This window comes from Lutra lutra, chromosome X (genome assembly GCF_902655055.1).
Source record: "Lutra lutra chromosome X, mLutLut1.2, whole genome shotgun sequence".
Classification (NCBI taxonomy): Eukaryota; Metazoa; Chordata; class Mammalia; order Carnivora; family Mustelidae; genus Lutra; species Lutra lutra.
The window spans coordinates 49,422,283-49,439,859 of NC_062296.1; the positions used below are offsets into that span (position 1 = coordinate 49,422,283).

General features: G+C 57.1%; 1 protein-coding gene across 5 annotated transcripts; it reads left to right on the forward strand.

Moving 5' to 3' along the window:
* The first annotated feature begins 1,139 nt into the window (after positions 1 to 1,139).
* On the forward strand, positions 1,140 to 16,792 carry ZMYM3 (zinc finger MYM-type containing 3). 5 transcript variants are annotated; one of them, XM_047716078.1, is made up of 25 exons: positions 1,140 to 1,189; positions 2,598 to 3,283; positions 4,234 to 4,277; positions 4,597 to 4,669; positions 5,118 to 5,412; positions 5,666 to 5,843; positions 6,202 to 6,420; positions 6,715 to 6,865; positions 7,123 to 7,238; positions 7,420 to 7,506; positions 7,654 to 7,804; positions 8,027 to 8,199; positions 8,406 to 8,571; positions 9,246 to 9,343; positions 9,429 to 9,591; positions 9,872 to 9,984; positions 10,117 to 10,291; positions 10,449 to 10,595; positions 11,077 to 11,180; positions 11,502 to 11,670; positions 12,001 to 12,152; positions 12,858 to 12,972; positions 14,050 to 14,304; positions 15,079 to 15,196; positions 15,331 to 16,792. In XM_047716078.1, the coding sequence occupies exons 2-25, from the start codon at positions 2,617 to 2,619 to the stop codon at positions 15,521 to 15,523; spliced, it is 4,122 nt and encodes a 1,373-aa protein (XP_047572034.1). In that variant the 5' UTR covers positions 1,140 to 1,189; positions 2,598 to 2,616; the 3' UTR covers positions 15,524 to 16,792. The 5 variants fall into 5 exon arrangements, with proteins under 5 accessions (XP_047572034.1, XP_047572033.1, XP_047572035.1 ...); XM_047716077.1 differs by lacking the exon at positions 1,140 to 1,189 and adding an exon at positions 1,365 to 1,835; XM_047716079.1 differs by lacking the exon at positions 1,140 to 1,189 and adding an exon at positions 1,365 to 1,835 and having other exon boundaries at positions 4,603 to 4,669.
* Positions 16,793 to 17,577: the final 785 nt, after the last annotated feature.

Genomic DNA, 17,577 nt, shown 5'->3' on the forward strand with positions numbered 1-17,577 from the left:
AGACCGAAAGGAAGCTGGGTTTGGGAAACCCGAGGGGGTAAAGTCTTCCTTTTATCTCTGTGTACCAGAGAGAGCAAAGATAATCTCAAGGCCATGTGGGGAGCCAGGAAGGATTAAGGTTTCTGGGAAAGTGAGTGAGACGAGGGAGGCTAAAACTCCTTAGGACTAGAAGGCCCGGAGAGGCTTAGTGTGGGAAGGAAGGCCCAGAGCAAAGAGGCAAGCTAGAGCAGGCACTGGACACCGAATCTACACGTTCCTAAATCTGTGGCAGGACTCCCCTCCGGCCCGAGCCTCCTCTGGGATCTCAGACACTAAAAGCTCTCCAGCCCTCGGGGGTTGGAGGAGGAAAGTAGGGGGCGGGGACTGCAAAGTGCTCTAACTATAATGGGGACTGAGCAAGGATCCTGGCACACATATTTTTTTTTAAAACCGGTAGGCCTAACGCTGTGCCCCCTCCCCCTAGCCCACTTCTCAAGCTTCAACCTCAGCCACACCCACATGCTAAGGACCATCCGGGAGCGGGAGGGAGGGGGTGCGGGTGGGGGGGGGAGCGTGTGTGTGCGCGCGCGTGCGTGCTCGTGCATACGAGAGACAGAGACAGAGACTGAGACAAAAAGAGACTAGCAGAGAGGGAGAGAGAGAGAGGGAGGGAGAGAGTGCGCGCCAGAGAGAGAGCGAGAGAGAGGAGGAAAGAGACAAGGACAGAAAAAGGGAGGGAGGGAGGAAGAGAGAGGCACAGAGAGAGAAAGGAGGAAACGGAGCTGTTGGCCTCGGTGAGGAAAACTACTGGAGAGATAATGCAGGGAGCTCCTGCAGGAAGACTCAGGGAGAAGATCCCAGAACTTACCCTAAGACCGTTGAGGGAGTGGGGGAGTGCCTTTGCAGGGCCTGGTTTTGGGGTCATCAGGCAGTAACGGTTACTGCATAGGCGTTGTCACTGAGCCAGAGCCATTTAACCCGCCCCAGGTGGCTGGAGACCAGGCTTAAGACACCCCACAACTATGACATTCAGAATGGTTAGGGGAGCCCAAGGCTGCAGACAAGGGAAGGAGGGGCACGTGAGGGCTGGGTCCCTGCCTCCCCCCCCTCCGCTGTCACTCATTACCCCAGCAGTCGCCCAGGGGGCGGGCCCCGGAGAGGTAGGGTTGGGGGGAGGGTAATCTTGGCAGGCCCCTGCTGAATGGCGTAGGTAGGGACTGTTGGGGGGGGGCGGACGCTGGGGGGCTGAACACGAGTGGGAAGCGAAGAGAGACACGGGGAGGGGGAGGGGACCGGGAACCATTTGAATGAGAGGAGGGGATCACGGGTAGAGTGGGCTCCAGGAGGTAGGGCGGGCACGGGTGTGACGGGGGGATGGTGGGAAGGGGGAGAAGACTCTTGAGCCAGGTAAGAGAAGCAGGTGCGTAGATCTATTTTTTGTGGGTTAGTGTACTCGGCCATTCCATGGAGAAGGGGTGCCGCCTTTCCCGAGGGCCGGCTTCAAAGCTCCAGAGGCTATCCTTTCCTCCTCAACTAACGGGGCCCCGGGCGGGGGCTCAAGCTCCATCTCCAGCGACTAGGCTCCATTCCGCAATTTCCAGGCGGCCACTGGGCTGGGAGTCTCGCGCCGGGGGCCGGCGCTGTCTCGCGAGCCCCCTCCACGAGCCAGCCAATGGGGTTGGTTGCTGGCGCCGCCCGCCCGCCTGGTGCAGAGCGCTGGGCGCTGTGAACGGCGCTGCCATTTAAAGGGGCCGCGACCCCTGTCCCGGCTGCTAGGGAGGGAGGTGGAGAACGAGCGCGGGGCCGTCGCTGTCTGCAGTTCTAGGCTTGTAGCCGTTACACTAACCCTGCCGCAGGTAGGGGTCGGGCCTCATCAAGCCGAACCGAACCTGCAGGCGGGATCTCGCAGTAGCCAGGAGGCGGGGGGGGGGGTCTAAGGAGAGATCGTAGCTCCAAAATGTCTTCCTGTAAATGCCTGAGGTGGGGGGTGGGCAACAGGAGAGGGAGGACTAGGGGAGCAATAGGAAGGGGGGACGGGGCTGAGGAAGTGGGCGACCCTGAAAGGTAACTGGGGGGGAGGGGTTAGGAAGGGCAGTTTGTGGGGGCGAAGGAAGGGCTGAGGGAGGACCTTGCAACGCGGGGAGGGGGGGTGGGGCCAGACAGGGTGGGTGAAGACTGGGGAGCTGGGGGGCTCCAGAAGAGAGGGGAGGGGATAGGAACTGAGACCGCGGGGGTGGGAAAGGCTTTTGGTGGCAGCGGTCCTAGGAGACTCTAAGGGGGCGTTCAGCCCGAGTTGGGGGGGGAGTGAAAGGTAAGGGGGGAGGGGAACTTGGAGTTGCAGTGGGGTGGCGGGGGCAGGAGGGAGGGTGGAACGACGGACTGCTTGGCGAGTGTGGGCACAGGGCCAGGGCGGGGAACGCCTCTCCCCACAGGGGGCGCTGTATTGGGGGGGGGGGAGTGGTTATTCGGACTAAAGCCTGTGGAAATGCTTGTCGGTTGTGGTGGGGGCTGTTCAAGAGAAATCCAAGTGGATGATGGGGTGTGTCCCAGAACCTATATAAGAAGGCATTCTGGCGAAGACCACCTCTTCTGCCCCCTCTTCTACCCCTAATCTACAGCCCATATCCAGTCATCCTCATGGACCCCAGTGATTTCCCCAGCCCGTTTGACCCATTGACCCTGCCAGAGAAGCCCCTGGCTGGAGACCTTCCAGTAGACATGGAATTTGGAGAGGACCTACTGGAATCCCAGACTGCCCCAACTCGAGGATGGGCACCCCCTGGCCCTTCTCCATCCTCAGGAGCCCTGGACCTGCTTGATACCCCTGCTGGCCTGGAAAAAGACCCTGGAGTCCTGGATGGAGCCACTGAGCTGCTGGGGCTGGGGGGGCTGCTCTATAAAGCCCCCTCTCCCCCAGAGGTGGACCATGGTCCTGAGGGGACCCTTGCATGGGATGCAGGAGATCAGACCCTAGAGCCTGGACCAGGAGGCCAGACCCCTGAGGTGGTACCACCTGAGGCAGGGTCTGGGGCAAATCCCTCTTCACCGGAGGGGCTACTAGAGCCGTTGGCTCCAGATTCGCCGATAACACTGCAGTCCCCCCATATTGAAGAGGAGGAGACCACCAACATAGCTACAGGGAGAAGGGGCTCCCCTGGGCAGGAGGAGGAGCTTCCCCAAGGGCAGCCACAGAGCCCAAATGGTCCCCCCAGCCCTTCAGTGGGAGAGACTCTGGGGGATGGAATCAACAGTTCTCAAACCAAACCTGGGGGCCCTAGCCCTCCTGCACACCCTTCCTTGCCAGGTAGGTTGTCTAATCAGCTGGAGAATCCAGGATGGTGAGTGGGTAGGGGTAAGGAGGGATGGTTGTGTGTTTGGAGAAGACTTAGGGGAGGAGGATATATAGAGAAGGAGTTGGGAGTTTGGAAGGGAGGGTTTGGGGGGTGTGGCAAAGATGAAGGAAGGTAAGGGTGGAGAGGCAGCTCAGTGGTTGTGGGAGAGGAATAGGGGTGAGGTTTCAGGGCGTGGGTTGGGAAGAGTGGATTTGTTGGGAGAGGTTCCCCCCCCTTTTTTTTAACCCCAGTGAGCTGTTGGTGCCAGCGTCCTTCAGAATTTGGAGAGGATGCCAGGCTTCTTGGTGCTAAGGTCTTTCCAGCTATTTTGTTCCAGAAGAGAGTGGGGTTTCTGGGTTTGATGAATGATAACTGGGTCCTGGAGCCACCAACAATATAGCGATTTAGGGGGAATATAGAAACACAGGGCCTGGAATTGTGCCTCTGATGGGGGAGGCACAGCCTGGGCTTGAGGGGCTTTCTTTCGTCCCCTGTTCTGCCTCTCCCATCTTGTGACCAGTGGCTTGGGGCTTATAGAACCACCTGAGTCCAGGGGAACCTATCCATACGTCAATGCTTCCTTTTCCCCTTGGTACCTTTGGGTGGTTGCATTTGGTTTTGTTAGTGAGCTAGAAGTCCTCTGATGGAAGGCCTGTGTTACCTGCATTTCCTTAACTCTCAATGATTGGGACAGAAGGAGGGTGGGAAGGCTAGGATTTTTTTTTTTTAATGGAGAATAGCTGCTCCCCTTAGTGCAGAGCTCGAGGTAACCCTGAGAGGGGCCCCAAGAAGCCACAGGCACTTGAGTTTTCCCTTTCAGTTTTGAGTAAGCCCTTCCCCAAGAATGGAGGCGGAGGTTGGGCCAGGGAGGGGGCGGTGAGGGCAAGCTCAAGATTTAGGCTGTTTTCTGCTTCCTTTGCAGGAGATGGCCTGACTGGGAAGGCGAGTGAGAAGCCGCCTGAGCGGGTGAGGGGGGGGGGGATTGGAAGGAGTCTGGTTCCCTCTGTAGCTCTGGGAAGGACAGACCCTTCATTTTCCCTCCCAGATGTTGTTCTGTGGAGGGCGTGTGTGAGGAGAGTTAGGAGGAGGGCGGGAGCTCTTGTGTCTCCTGCTTCTGAAGGAGAAAGTCCAGCCCCCTTTTCTTCCCTCCTCCTAAGGGCTGGGCCAAGGGTCCCTACTCTCCCTTCCCCCTTCCACCTCTGTACCCCCCCCCCACCCTGCACTAGTGCAGCAGGCCCTTTAGCCTGCCCCTGGTGTCAGCTTTCCTCCCTCCGCTGTTTCCAAGGTACAGAAGAGAAGCGAGCGCGTTAGAAGAGTGGAGCCTCCGAAACCTGAGGTTGTGGATTCCACTGAGAGCAGTGAGTAGGACTTGAGGAAGTGTGACCGAGTGGGATGTGGCGGCCACGGATCTCCTGCACCCCGCAGAGTGTGAAGTGCCTGTTTCTGCTGTGGGTTGGCATGGGAACCAGGGGCAGTGGGGGAAATTGAAAACAACAGCAATGAGAATGGAGTTTCCTATTTCAGCCATGCCATCCCTGTCCTGAGTCTTTTCACTTGGAGCCCTCCCATGCCCTCTCTAGGCGATTATGGAGTGACTGAGGGAGAGTGACACCAGTGGCTTAAGATACCAGTATACTAGGGGTGGGGGTGGAAAGGCAGGAACCAGGGGGATGGGGATCCTGCCCCCGCCCCCGTCGCACTGGGGGATCCAGTATCCGCTGAGCTACCTGATGGGTTCAGAGGATGGCTGGAGACCTGGTCCGGTCCAGTTGCCTCTGTTCACTGCCCCTTTCCCTACTTCCTCAGTTCCAGTGTCAGATGAGGATTCTGATGCCATGGTAGATGACCCCAATGATGAGGACTTTGTGCCATTCCGGCCCCGGCGGTCCCCTCGCATGTCCCTCCGCTCGAGTGTGGCCCAAAGGGCTGGGCGCTCCGCAGTGGGCACCAAGATGACCTGTGCGCATTGCCGGACGCCACTGCAGAAGGGGCAGACTGCCTACCAGCGCAAGGGGCTGCCACAGCTCTTCTGCTCTTCATCCTGTCTCACCACTTTCTCTAAGAAGCCTTCGGGCAAAAAGACCTGTACTTTCTGCAAGAAGTACGTGAAGGTCTCCAGGTGCGGGGAGGGCAGGGAGCAGGCTGGGAATAATGGCTGAGACGGAGACCATGTTGGCAAGCACCTAGTGGAGCAGAACTGGGAGCCAGGCAGGTGAGGGAGGGGGCCTGAGGAGAGTAAGAGTAGTCGGGGGGCCCATGGTCACCGGTCCCCGAGGATGAGGGGGCGGAGCTGGTGAAAGGAGAGGGTAGTGCTGAGTGAATATCTGAACCTGTTCCACCCCCACCCCCTCCAGGGAGATCTGGAATACCAAGGACTCGGTTGTGGCCCAGACTGGTTCAGGAGGCTCCTTCCACGAGTTTTGCACGTCTGTCTGTCTGTCCCTGTATGAGGCCCAGCAGCAGCGCCCAATCCCCCAGTCCGGGGATCCTGCCGATGCCACTCGCTGCAGCATATGCCAGAAGACCGGAGAGGTGAGGAAGCTCGATGGGGGGCCGGATTTGCAGAGCCTGGCTGGCCCTGAGCTGCCCCTGCACTCCTGGGGCTGCAGGGGCCAGGCCCTGTGGAAGAGGGGAGTGTGTGGTGGGGGAGAGGCAGCCACCGTGAGGGAGCGTATTCAAGGATAGAGCTTCTCCAGGATGTACGCAGCCGGCCTTCCTTGCCTCCCAGGACCTCACCATCAAGTCGGCAGCCCGATGTGCAGGTTGGGGGGTCCCTGGGCCCACTGTCTGCTGTGAAGGTCTAGGGTGAGGCGGGGTGGGCCGTCCTTGTTCCGGGGTGGGTGGTGGTGCCCAGGCCTCTGCTCAGGGTGTGCGTGTGTGTACACAACAGGTCCTGCACGAGGTCAGCAACGGCAGTGTGGTACACCGGCTCTGCAGTGATTCATGCTTCTCCAAATTCCGGGCCAACAAGGGACTGAAAACCAACTGTTGCGACCAGTGCGGGGCTTACATCTACACCAAGACCGGGAGCCCTGGCCCTGAGCTCCTCTTCCACGAGGGCCAACAAAAGCGGTTCTGCAACACAACCTGCTTGGGGGCGTACAAGAAGGTGGGGCCGAGGGAGTAGTGCATTAGAGGGCTGTGGAAGGGGGTGCGGTGCCCGGGTGACAAATAAAGGTGCCTGACGGGGTCGAGGGTCGGGAGGAATAAAACAAATAAAGGGGGTTTCAATTGTATCTGTTATGTTTTATTTTTGAAGCTGGCTGGTGGATACACAGGTCTTTGTTAATATCACCATCTCTACTTTTTTTGTATGCCTGAAATCTTTCATGTTTTAAACAATTTAACAAATAAAAGTGAAGGGACAAATCCAGCCTCAGCCTCTCCTTCCCCATCCTCACAGAAAAACACACGTGTGTACCCCTGTGTCTGGTGCAAGACCCTGTGTAAGAACTTTGAGATGCTATCACATGTGGATCGTAATGGCAAGACCAGCTTGTTCTGTTCCCTGTGCTGTACCACCTCTTACAAAGTGAAGCAGGCAGGGCTCACTGGTAGGTGCAAAGCCCTCTTCTCTGAGACCCCTGCTGGCCTTCCTTCTACCTCCCGTACTCCCCTCTTCCAAAGTAACCCTTGCCGCCCGACCTCAGCCCCGGCCACGTCTTCCCATCTTCCCGTGGGTTTCCTGTTCCGCCTCTGCACTGCCTTACACCTTCTGTGTGCTCTCTCTGTCTCTCTCTTGCGCGTACTCTCTGTCTCTCTCTGTCTCTCTGTCTCTTTCTCTCTCTCTCCCTTTCTCTCTGTGCCCCAGGCCCTCCCCGACCCTGCAGCTTCTGCCGCCGCAGCCTCTCTGACCCCTGTTACTACAACAAGGTTGATCGCACAGTCTACCAATTCTGCAGCCCGAGCTGCTGGACCAAGTTCCAGGTACTCCCAACCCTGGACCAGGGATTAACAAAGGGTGTGGTGACAGAGAAAGGGTACGAGAGTTGGGGGTAGGTAGGCCCTGGGCCAGAGCCAAGAGCAAGCCCGACTCCTCCCCCCCACCCCCCCACCCCCCCTGCCACCAACGCCACGCACCTCCCTTACTTGTCTTCCTTCCCTCCAGCGCACAAGCCCTGAGGGGGGCATTCACCTGAGCTGTCACTACTGCCACAGCCTCTTCAGTGGCAAGCCTGAGGTCTTGGATTGGCAGGTAAGACCCCTGCCCCCACCACTGTCCTGCCGCACAACTGAGCGGACAGCGGACGGACGGAAGTCTGCCTGAGGGGCTCTGGCCACTGGGCCGTGGCCACCGCCGGATATCACGGCTCTGTCCTCCTACCCTGTGCCCTCATCTCAGGACCAGGTGTTCCAGTTCTGCTGCCGGGACTGCTGCGAGGACTTCAAGCGGCTTCGGGGGGTGGTGTCCCAGTGCGAGCACTGCCGGCAGGAGAAGCTCCTGCACGAGAAGCTTCGATTCAGTGGGGTGGAGAAGAGCTTCTGCAGTGAAGGTAAGGAGGCGGCCGAGGGGCAGGAGGCCCGTACCTCACCGCCCTAGAGGCTGGCAGGGAAGGCAGGAGGGCTGTGGGGCGAGGGCCTTGGGCTCCTCTGAAGGCTTCGGGCCCCAGAGGCTGTTGGGGCTTTTACTCGGACCCCCTCAAAGAGGTCGGCGCTCGCAAGCCCCCGTGGCCATCTCTGTGTCTCCGGACTCCTCCCTCTTGCCCTCTCCCCAGGCTGCGTGCTGCTGTACAAACAGGACTTCACAAAGAAGCTGGGGCTGTGCTGTATCACTTGTACTTACTGCTCCCAGACCTGCCAGCGTGGGGTCACCGAGCAGCTGGACGGCAGCACCTGGGACTTCTGCAGCGAGGACTGCAAGAGCAAGTACTTGCTGTGGTACTGTAAGGTGAGGGGCACAGCATGGCGTGTTGTGGGGGCACCGTGTTGGGGGTGCTGCTGCACTGACTGCGGGGCTGTGGCCCATGTCTGGGGAGGGGGCTCCGGCTGGACCAGGCTCCCAGTGGAGCAGAGCCCAGGGCTTGTCCCCGGGGCAGAGGGCCCAGCACTGTTTTAGGGAGGTGGGGCTGACCCTCCTCCTGTCGACCCCCTCAGGCTGCCCGGTGCCACGCCTGTAAGCGTCAGGGGAAGTTGCTGGAGACCATCCACTGGCGTGGGCAGATCCGCCATTTCTGCAACCAACAGTGTCTGCTGCGCTTTTATAGTCAGCAGAACCAGCCCAATCTGGACACCCAGAGTGGGCCTGAGAGCCTCCTGAACAGTGAGTCCCAGGCAGGGCAGCAGGGGGTGGGTGCCTACTCCATGAGAACCTGCCCAGACTCTTCTAACCCCAGGCCCAGTGTCTCCCTTCTCCCGCTCTGGTTTTCACCTCCACCTAGGCCAGAGCTCCTGGTGCCGTGCTCCCCTACAGCTTCCGGGCCAGTGCAAGGACTAGGGGGAGCCTTGTTTAAAGGTTCTCCGAGTTCGAGTTCTCTGCCATTCTATGGAGGATGTTTTCTTAGGGAAGGAACACCTTCCCAGGTGGGGCAGGCTTAGTGGGGGGCTGTGGGGGCTGTGGTTAGTTTTCCAAGAAGAGGAGTTGTCCGCGTAAGCTCTGCCTTTAGTGAGACTGAAGACTACTGTTTCTAGAATGTCCTCTCAGCCCCTCCACTGCTGCAGGGGTCCCAGGCTTCTGAGGGTCATCTGCATGGAAGGTCTCAAAGTGTGGGTTCTTGGGGAAACTATTTTTTGATCTTCTTGGCAGGTGGGAGCAAAGTCTTCTTGGCCCCGGTCACTGGGGCCTAGAGAAGACGAGATCTGGGGTGGCGAGGAGAGGATAGTCTAGATAGGCCATTTGCATTTAGCACCCCTCTTTAATGGAGCTCTCCTGGGACAGGGACGAGGAAAACAGAGAGCAGTTCCTCAGATGAGAGCATTCATTTGTTTGATCTCTAGGTCAGTCTCCTGAGTCAAAGCCCCAGACACCGTCTCAAACCAAAGTGGAGAACAGCAATACAGTGAAGACCCCAGAGGAAAATGGGAATCTGGGCAAGGTCAGGGCCGAAGCCAGAGGGGTGGATGGTCTCAGAAGGGGGGCTCTGGTATGTTGGTGGGACGAACGTTCCTTTGTCTCTGCAGATCCCTGCAAAGACCCGATCGGCTCCCACCGCTTCCACCCCTCCTCCGCCCCCACCGCCCCCAGCAACACCCCGCAAAAACAAAGCTGCCATGTGTAAACCACTGATGCAGAATCGGGGGGTCTCCTGCAAGGTGGAGATGAAGTCCAAAGGAAGTCAAACAGGTGAGCTGGGGTACCCAGATATCCGGGGCTACGTTCCATAGCCCAGGCCTCCAGCTATGCACTTGGGAGCCGGACCATGGGGTTTTGAGGCAGCTCATGTAGCATGGGCATGTTTGTCGTGGAATCAGAGAATTGTCTCTCAGCCTTTGGTGCAGGCGTGGGTTTGTGACACCAGGCGTGCATCAAAGCCTTTGGGGGTGATGAGCAAGCGTCCGACCCCAGGCCAGACATGACCAATCTCAGAGTGGGGGCTCTGAGAAGACCCCTTTCTTACCGGCAGAAGAGTGGAAGCCACAGGTGATTGTGCTACCCATCCCAGTGCCCATCTTTGTGCCAGTGCCTATGCATCTGTATTGCCAGAAAGTCCCGGTGCCTTTCTCCATGCCCATCCCGGTGAGTTTCACGGCCCTTCCTACTGTGGCCTCCTCTACCCTCTCAGGACTGAGACCCACCCTCCCCCTCGCCAGCCGTCCCTCACCTGGGCTGCTCCACTTCTTGGTGTCTAGTTGGGACTTGTGCCTCCAGGTGCCTGTGCCCATGTTCCTGCCCACCACCTTGGAGAGCACAGACAAGATTGTGGAGACCATCGAGGAGCTGAAGGTGAAGATCCCTTCCAACCCCTTGGAAGCCGACATCCTGGCTATGGCCGAAATGATTGCCGAGGCTGAGGAGTTAGACAAGGCCTCATCTGACCTTTGTGGTATGCCACAGACAGCGGTGATGTGGGACACAGGGTGCAACCCACCTGTCTCGGCCCTTGGGGGTGGAGCGTGGTGATCTTGGTGCCTTGGCAGGACTGGGGAGTAGTTGGGGTCGGGCCCTAGGCAGGAGTGTTGGTTACTTTTTCTGCCTCCCAGATCTTGTGAGCAACCAGAGTGCAGAGGGGCTTCTGGAAGACTGCGACCTCTTCGGGCCAGCTCGAGATGATGTCCTGGCCATGGCTGTCAAGATGGCCAATGTCCTAGATGAGCCTGGGCAAGATTTAGAGGCTGACTTCCCCAAGAGTGAGTAGGATGCAAAGTGTGTCCAGGGAGTCCAGGAGGACCCTTTGTGCCATCAGGCGAGGAGTGACCCTCGTGGCCTGAACATGACCCTAAACAGTGCTCCTTGGGACCCTATGACAGAAGGCTCACGCAGGGACCAGTGCCAGAGATCCCAGGATAGGCGCGCTATTTTATGGCTGTGTCTTGTTTGTTTTTTCCAATCATGGCAAAAAAGCGTGACCTGAGATTTACCATCTTACCCGCATTTAAGTACACAGTTCCATAGTGTTACAAGCATTCACATCGTTGGGAGCTTTGGTGTCTGTGTGCCTCTGAGTGTGTTCTCGGTACAGCTTTGCCGGTTCCTACTGCGTACGGTGAAGCCATGTGGGAGGCTCACCTCCCATGCATGTGGCCAAGTAGGAGGGGTAGGGTAGGAGCGTTACCGGGTTGAGATCTGAAAACCTTGATTTCTTCTTCCTTTCTGCCTTAATCTTAACAGATCCTTTGGACATTAACCCCAGTGTAGACTTCCTCTTTGATTGCGGCCTGGTAGGGCCCGAGGATGTGTCTACTGAACAAGACCTTCCCCGCACCATGAGGAAGGTGAGGGCTAGGGTGCTGAACCCACGGCAGAGGGAGGGGGCCCAAGGGACTCGGGGGAGTGTCTCGTAGCCAAGCCAGCAGCCTTAGTTTGACTTCCCTGCCCTCCTGTCTCTCCCATAGTGAGTCCTGAGACGCAACCAAACTTTCTCTGTCCTCAGTTCATGAGGTCATCAGGGCTATTTCTGGGGCTCTGCGCTCTGGCCACTTGCCGTGTTCTGACGTCAGTCCTCTGGTTCTGCGGCGGTCAGCACTGTCCCGCCTAGCTTCCATGGTGCCCCTGGCCTTGCCCCAGCCACGCCTCTCCTTTCTCTCCCCTTCCAGGGTCAAAAGCGGCTGGTGCTTTCGGAGAGCTGTTCCCGGGACTCCATGAGCAGCCAGCCTAGCTGTACTGGGCTCAACTATTCATATGGTGTCAATGCTTGGAAGTGCTGGGTGCAGTCAAAATATGCCAATGGAGAAACGAGCAAGGGGGATGAGCTGCGTTTTGGCCGTAGGTTGGGGCGGAGGGAGGGTACCCTCTAAGGAGGAGAGTGGGGAGAGGGAGAGGAGGAGGAAGAGGGCCAGGGCTGTGATTCAGCTGAGGATGTGATGGTGTCTGGGAGTGATAAGGCTGTGATCACCGAAGGGTGTCCTGTGAAGATGGGGAGGGGCTGCCTAGGTTTCAAGGCTGAGGGCTCTTTTTTTTTTTTCTTTTTGGCAATGGGTGGGTTTGTGCTAGAGCTGGATGCGACTGAGGGATGAAGGGATTAACAATGGAGAAATGAAATTCTCCGCATGGAGCGTTCTTAATCCCATCCACCTCTACTGCACATCCCTACAGCCAAACCGATGCGCATCAAAGAGGATATTCTGGCTTGCTCTGCTGCCGAACTCAACTACGGCCTGGCCCAGTTTGTGAGAGAAATCACTCGACCCAACGGTGAACGATACGAACCCGACAGTATCTACTATCTGTGTCTTGGCATCCAACAGGTACCCCTTGCACGCTGCCTCACTGGCCATTACCTTCGGCAGAGCAGGCAGGGTCCCACCAGAAATGGTCCTGTCCTGCTCACTGTGCCCCACCCTGTCTCCTACCCTGAGCAGGTCCCCTCAGCAATTCTCAGACCCTTCTAAGAAGGGAAGGGTGGGCGGACCTGGGTTCCTTGAGTGTTGGGGGTGGTTAGTTCCCACAGGGAGAGGTCGGCCATGTGTCATGTGATGAGGGGGGCTGGGTTGGTGAAGAACCAGCTATGACATATCTCTTCCAAAACACCCTCCTCTTCTAGCAAGGTCCCAGCACCTCGGAGTGGTGGGCATCCCTGGGGAAGAGCACCCGGGGTCACATAACCCAGCAGCCGTTTCCCACTGCTTCCTCATTACCAAGGTCAACAAGCCTGGGGCCTTCGGCATCATGTCTTTCCTTTAGAACCTAAAATATAGCACTTTTTTAAAAAAGATTTTATTTATTTATTTGACAGAGGGAGAGAGAGAGCACAAGCAAGGGGAGCAGCAGAGGGAGAGGGAGAAGCAGACTCCCCACTGAGCAGGGACTTCCCCCACCCACCCCCTGATACAGAGTTCTATCCTAGGACCCTGGGATTATGATCTGAAGTGAAGGCAGATGCTTCACTGACTGAGCCACCCAGGTGCCCCAGAGTTTAGCTTTTTTATGTGCGTTTGGTTTTCTTTCTTTAGTACTTGCTGGAAAATAACCGAATGGTGAACATCTTCACGGACCTTTACTACCTGACTTTCGTTCAAGAACTCAACAAGTCTCTGAGTACCTGGCAGCCCACGCTCCTCCCCAACAGTAAGGGACGGGGACTTAGCAGTCCCTCTGCCCTTTCCTCCGGTCTTTTAATGCGCCATTCTAAGAGTTCTGGACTCTTTGGTCTACTACTCTTTTTTTTTTTAAGATTTTTATTTATTTATTTGACAGAGAGAAATCACAAGTAGGCAGAGAGGCAGGCAGAGAGAGAGGGGGAAGCAGGCTCCCCGCCGAGCAGAGAGCCCGATGCGGGGCTTGAACCCAGGACCTGGGATCGTGACCTGAGCCGAAGGCAGCGGCTTAACCCACTGAGCCACCCAGGCACCTCTGGTCTACTACTCTTCACCAAGACTCAGGGGGCAGGAGTTACGGACCTGGGGGCCTCATGGTTCAGAGCTAGGGGCCCAGGGTCCCCGTCCTTGAACCTGACTTAGGTCTGACGAGCTGTCTCTGGGTCTGAGGAAGGTGGTCTGGGTTTGGTCCGTAAGCACGGAAAGAAAAGAAGACATTGTGGGACTCGCTGAGGTTTACATCTGCCTACTTGTAACTTGAGGGTGGCAAGAGAAGCTCCAAACGCAGGTGGAAACCATAAAAAAAAAATCCGGTTTGGCGTGCCTGGGTGGCTCAGTTGGTTGGGTGTCTGACTGTTTTTTTTTTTTAAGATTTTATTTGTTTATTTGGGGGGGGGGCAGGGGGAGAGAATGGGGAGAAGGGCAGGGGAGAGAGAGAGAGAAGCAGGCTCCCTGCTGAGCAGGGAGTCCCCTGTGGGGCTCCATCCCAGGATCCCAGGATTGTGATCCGATTCTTAACTGACTGAGCCACCCAGCCACCTCCCCCTAGTGTCTGACTCTTCATCTCAGCTCAGGTCCTATCTCAGGGTCGTGAGTTCAAGCCGCCCACGCTGGGCTCCACGCTAGGCGCACAGCCTACTTAAAAACCAAACCCAACCCAGCCCCACCATCTACTCTGGCAGAGCGCCAGGGCTTCATCTGTGGTGGCTGCTTCCCTGGACGGGGACGGTGCCAGACATGCTTGTGAGCGGGACATCCGGGGATCACAGGTGGTCGGGTGTGGGCGGGCGATCCCCTCTGACTGGCATCTCCTCCCCAACCGTTGCAGATACGGTGTTCTCCCGGGTGGAGGAAGAGCACCTCTGGGAGTGTAAGCAGCTGGGGGTTTACTCGCCCTTCGTCCTCCTCAACACTCTCATGTTCTTCAACACGAAGTTTTTTGGGCTACAGACAGCCGAGGAGCACATGCAGCTCTCCTTCACCAATGTGGTGCGGCAGTCCCGCAAGTGTACCACCCCTCGGGGCACCACCAAGGTGGTGAGCATCCGCTACTATGCCCCAGTCCGCCAGAGAAAAGGGCGAGGTACGAGGCTGCCCCCCACTCTTACCTTTACCCCCTCTGCTTGCCTCACCACCAGCCCAGCCCTCTCCTCCACTTCCCTACCCCACCAAGCCCGTGCTGGCAAAGCAGGTGTGGACAGCTGGCCAGTGGCTCTCGCATCCGTGGGAGGTCGCCCAGCTGCCTGTGTCCTAACTCATCTCATTTCCAGGCAGTTTCCTTTTCTTAGGGGATGGCGGACAGGTAGGAAGCCATTGGGTGTGCTCGGCTGTGGGGGACGGTTGATGCCCGTGGAAGGGAGATTCTCCCTGGCTCCTTGCTCTTGGGCATGACAGAAACCACACCTTGCTTTCTGCTCTGGGTCCTGGAGTCCTGGCCCCTCTGTGTGCGGTCGCCGAGGTCACTGCCCCGGACACAAGCCTCCCCCTGGATTCATGTCCCAGGGGCCGGGACTGTGGCCATTTCTTTGTCCTGGAAGGCCAGCCCAGCCTTGCAGAGTCAGGCCTGTTTTGGAGAATGTGCGCATCACTTCTGAGATTACTTCTTTGGGAAATCTGTTTGGGGGAGATCATAAAAAGAGGTTTTGGCGGTGAGAACCAGGGAGGCCTGCAGAGTGACACCCCCCCCACACACATACACACAGAACATTTGCTTGTCACCAACTCTCCTTCTGCCTTTATTTCCCTCTGAGACTGTACTGGGTGTCCCGAGGCCTTCTGTGCCCTGGACCGCGCTTTTGGAAGGTGGTTCATGAGCACTGTGCTTTTAACCACTCTGGGTCATTTGCCTCTTCTGCAGACACGGGGCCTGGGAAACGGAAGAGAGAAGACGAAGCCCCTATCTTAGAGCAGCGTGAAAACCGCATGAATCCCCTCCGCTGCCCGGTCAAGTTCTACGAATTCTATCTCTCCAAATGGTGAGTTGGAGGCTATGCAGGAATGACGTTAGCATGGGGACCCCAGGGGTCTACTTTGCCCCACATTGATCTCTGTCCTCCCCCCGCCCCCCTGCCACCTTCCCCCCTCCCACTCCCCTTCCCCATCATTGCAGTCCTGAAAGCCTCCGGACTCGCAACGATGTCTTCTACCTGCAACCCGAGCGGTCCTGCATCGCGGAGTCCCCTCTCTGGTATTCTGTCATCCCCATGGACCGCAGCATGTTGGAGAGTATGCTCAATCGCATTCTGGCTGTGCGTGAGATTTATGAGGAGCTGGGTCGTCCTGGGGAGGAAGACCTGGACTGAGCCTGCGTGCTAGCCGTGTCTGTCTCTCACACCGACACCTGGCCTGGGGTCGCGTCCCGCAGGGCGCCTGGCCCGGGAACCGATGCTACTCATTTGAAAGGGCCCTTGACTGCCCTCCTCCGTCCCCTGCCTTCCCTAGGAACCCCTGGCTTTTACCTCCTTCCATTACCACTTGACAACCCCAGGGTCCCAGTCCTCTCTCCCCAGGGGCTGGGCTCCCAGTGATGGGCAAAACCCAGCGAAGCCACTGTCTTTACGCTTCAGAGTAAACCCCGTTCTCCTGGGGCCAGACTCTGGATGGAGTGTTGATAGCTCTGGTGATCCTGTTGGCTTTGGGTTTCCTGACCCATCCCGCGTAGGTAAAGCTCCCCGTTCCTAGGTTCGGCCAAGGAAAGAAACCCAGCTGCCTTCTCTGCCCTGTGCTCACTCCCTTCTCTGCTCTTCCCCGGCACCGTGCTGGAGGGTCTTCTACGAAAGATCTGAAAGTAATGAGGGGACCCACTACCTATGACATGGAGCTTAGATGCTCTTCCCCTCCCGTGAGATAACTGGTGGTTGGAACCCCCTTGCCACTATATCCCCCCTTCCCACCCCTGCAAGCACCGACCCCTGGTGCTGCACGTTTGAAACCCCCCAAATGCTTTCTTTCCCTCAAAGGCAGAGAATGACTCTAAGTATGGGGAGCCGACTCCTGTCCCCTTGGTTTATGTGTTTGTCTTTCTCTGCCATCTTAGGTTGGTATGAGCCATGGTGTCAACATGCTTAGCCCCCTTCTGTAACTGCCTCCCTCTAGTTCAATGGACAGAGTTTCCCAAGGCAAAAAACTACCTTCTGACTGGGACTGGGGCTGGGTTCCCCGCTTTTGTTCTTGCCCCATCCTAAGAGCCAGGCCAAGCCTGTGGGGGCCCCAGGTCGTGCAGGATGGGATCTGTGGTCAAAGGACAGGCAAGGAGCTGTGGGCAGGGTTCCCGCCCCCACTGCTGGCAGCTCTCTTCCCCACCTTGCCTTTGTAGTTCCAGAAAACTTTTAGTGTCCAGCGAAGGGGTGCCCAGTTCTTTCCCTGTTGGCTTTGCTGTTCCCCAGCCTCCTTTTTGTGTTTTTATAACTGTCACCAGTTTAGCCACTGTTTAAATTGTATATATTGTTCTGAGGCGCCTGGCCTGTCCCTTCCGTGAGCCATGCCCACCCTTGTGTTGTAGTGAGAAGCTGTTGTCACGACTAACCTTCTGTCTCTGGAATTGTTTGTTTCAAATAAAGAGTTAAAATTGTCTTTTGCCTTCTCTGGGGGAGGGAGAGCAGTGTCTGGTGCAGCGAGGGATACAGAGGACCAGTGCTAGACAGCTTCAAAGCTCTTGAGGGGTGAAGAAGTAGGGGTGTCCTGCCCCAGTCTAAGAATCATTTTTGCTTGCCTTGCTGAAGGAATCCACTAGGAATACGGTCCTCTTTATTACGGGTTTCCAAATACTTATGGGGGAAAAAAAATCAATTTAGCAGCTCTCCATTAAGGACCTACTATGTCAAGGACCTCAGATTACATGCTTCAGAGAAGACAAAGATTAATTAGACCCGGATCCTATCCCCAGCAGGCTCCCAGGCTGCAAGGGAAGACAGACCCGTGCACAGTTCTAAGACTGGCAGAGTGAAATAAATACATCCAGTACTTTGGGAGAACAGAGGAATAAGGAACTCATTTCCAGTTTATGGGGAGGTGTGTGCGGTAAGTTCACTGAGGGCGATGGCATTTGACCTGGGCCTCCGTAAGTGGGAGGGGTTGGGGGGCTTCACCAATCAAAGCCACAGGGAAGGGAAGTACGAGACTGAGGTTTTCGAGTCAGGGAGTCAGACAGGATCTAATCTGTTCTTTAGGGAGGAGACCACCCCCGACAACACTATAAAGGATGGGGGGTGGGGGCAGGTAAGAATGGGGGGCTGGTAGGGTCTGTGGGCCTTCATGCGTGCAATGGGGATAAAGTAGGAAGAGAGGCTGGATTCAGATATTTCAAAGTTAAATCTGCAGGATCTGGGGGAGAGGGAGGAAGTGAGCATGAATCCGA

Bases quoted from the DNA above. Each gene is read 5' to 3' on its own strand.
- ZMYM3 (XM_047716078.1), top strand. From the start codon at position 2,617: ATGGACCCCAGTGATTTCCCCAGCCCGTTTGACCCATTGACCCTGCCA. The intron at 4,278-4,596 runs GTGAGGGGGGGG...GCTGTTTCCAAG, and splicing joins GTGAGAAGCCGCCTGAGCGG to GTACAGAAGAGAAGCGAGCG. The intron at 12,153-12,857 runs GTACCCCTTGCA...TTCTTTCTTTAG, and splicing joins TGTGTCTTGGCATCCAACAG to TACTTGCTGGAAAATAACCG.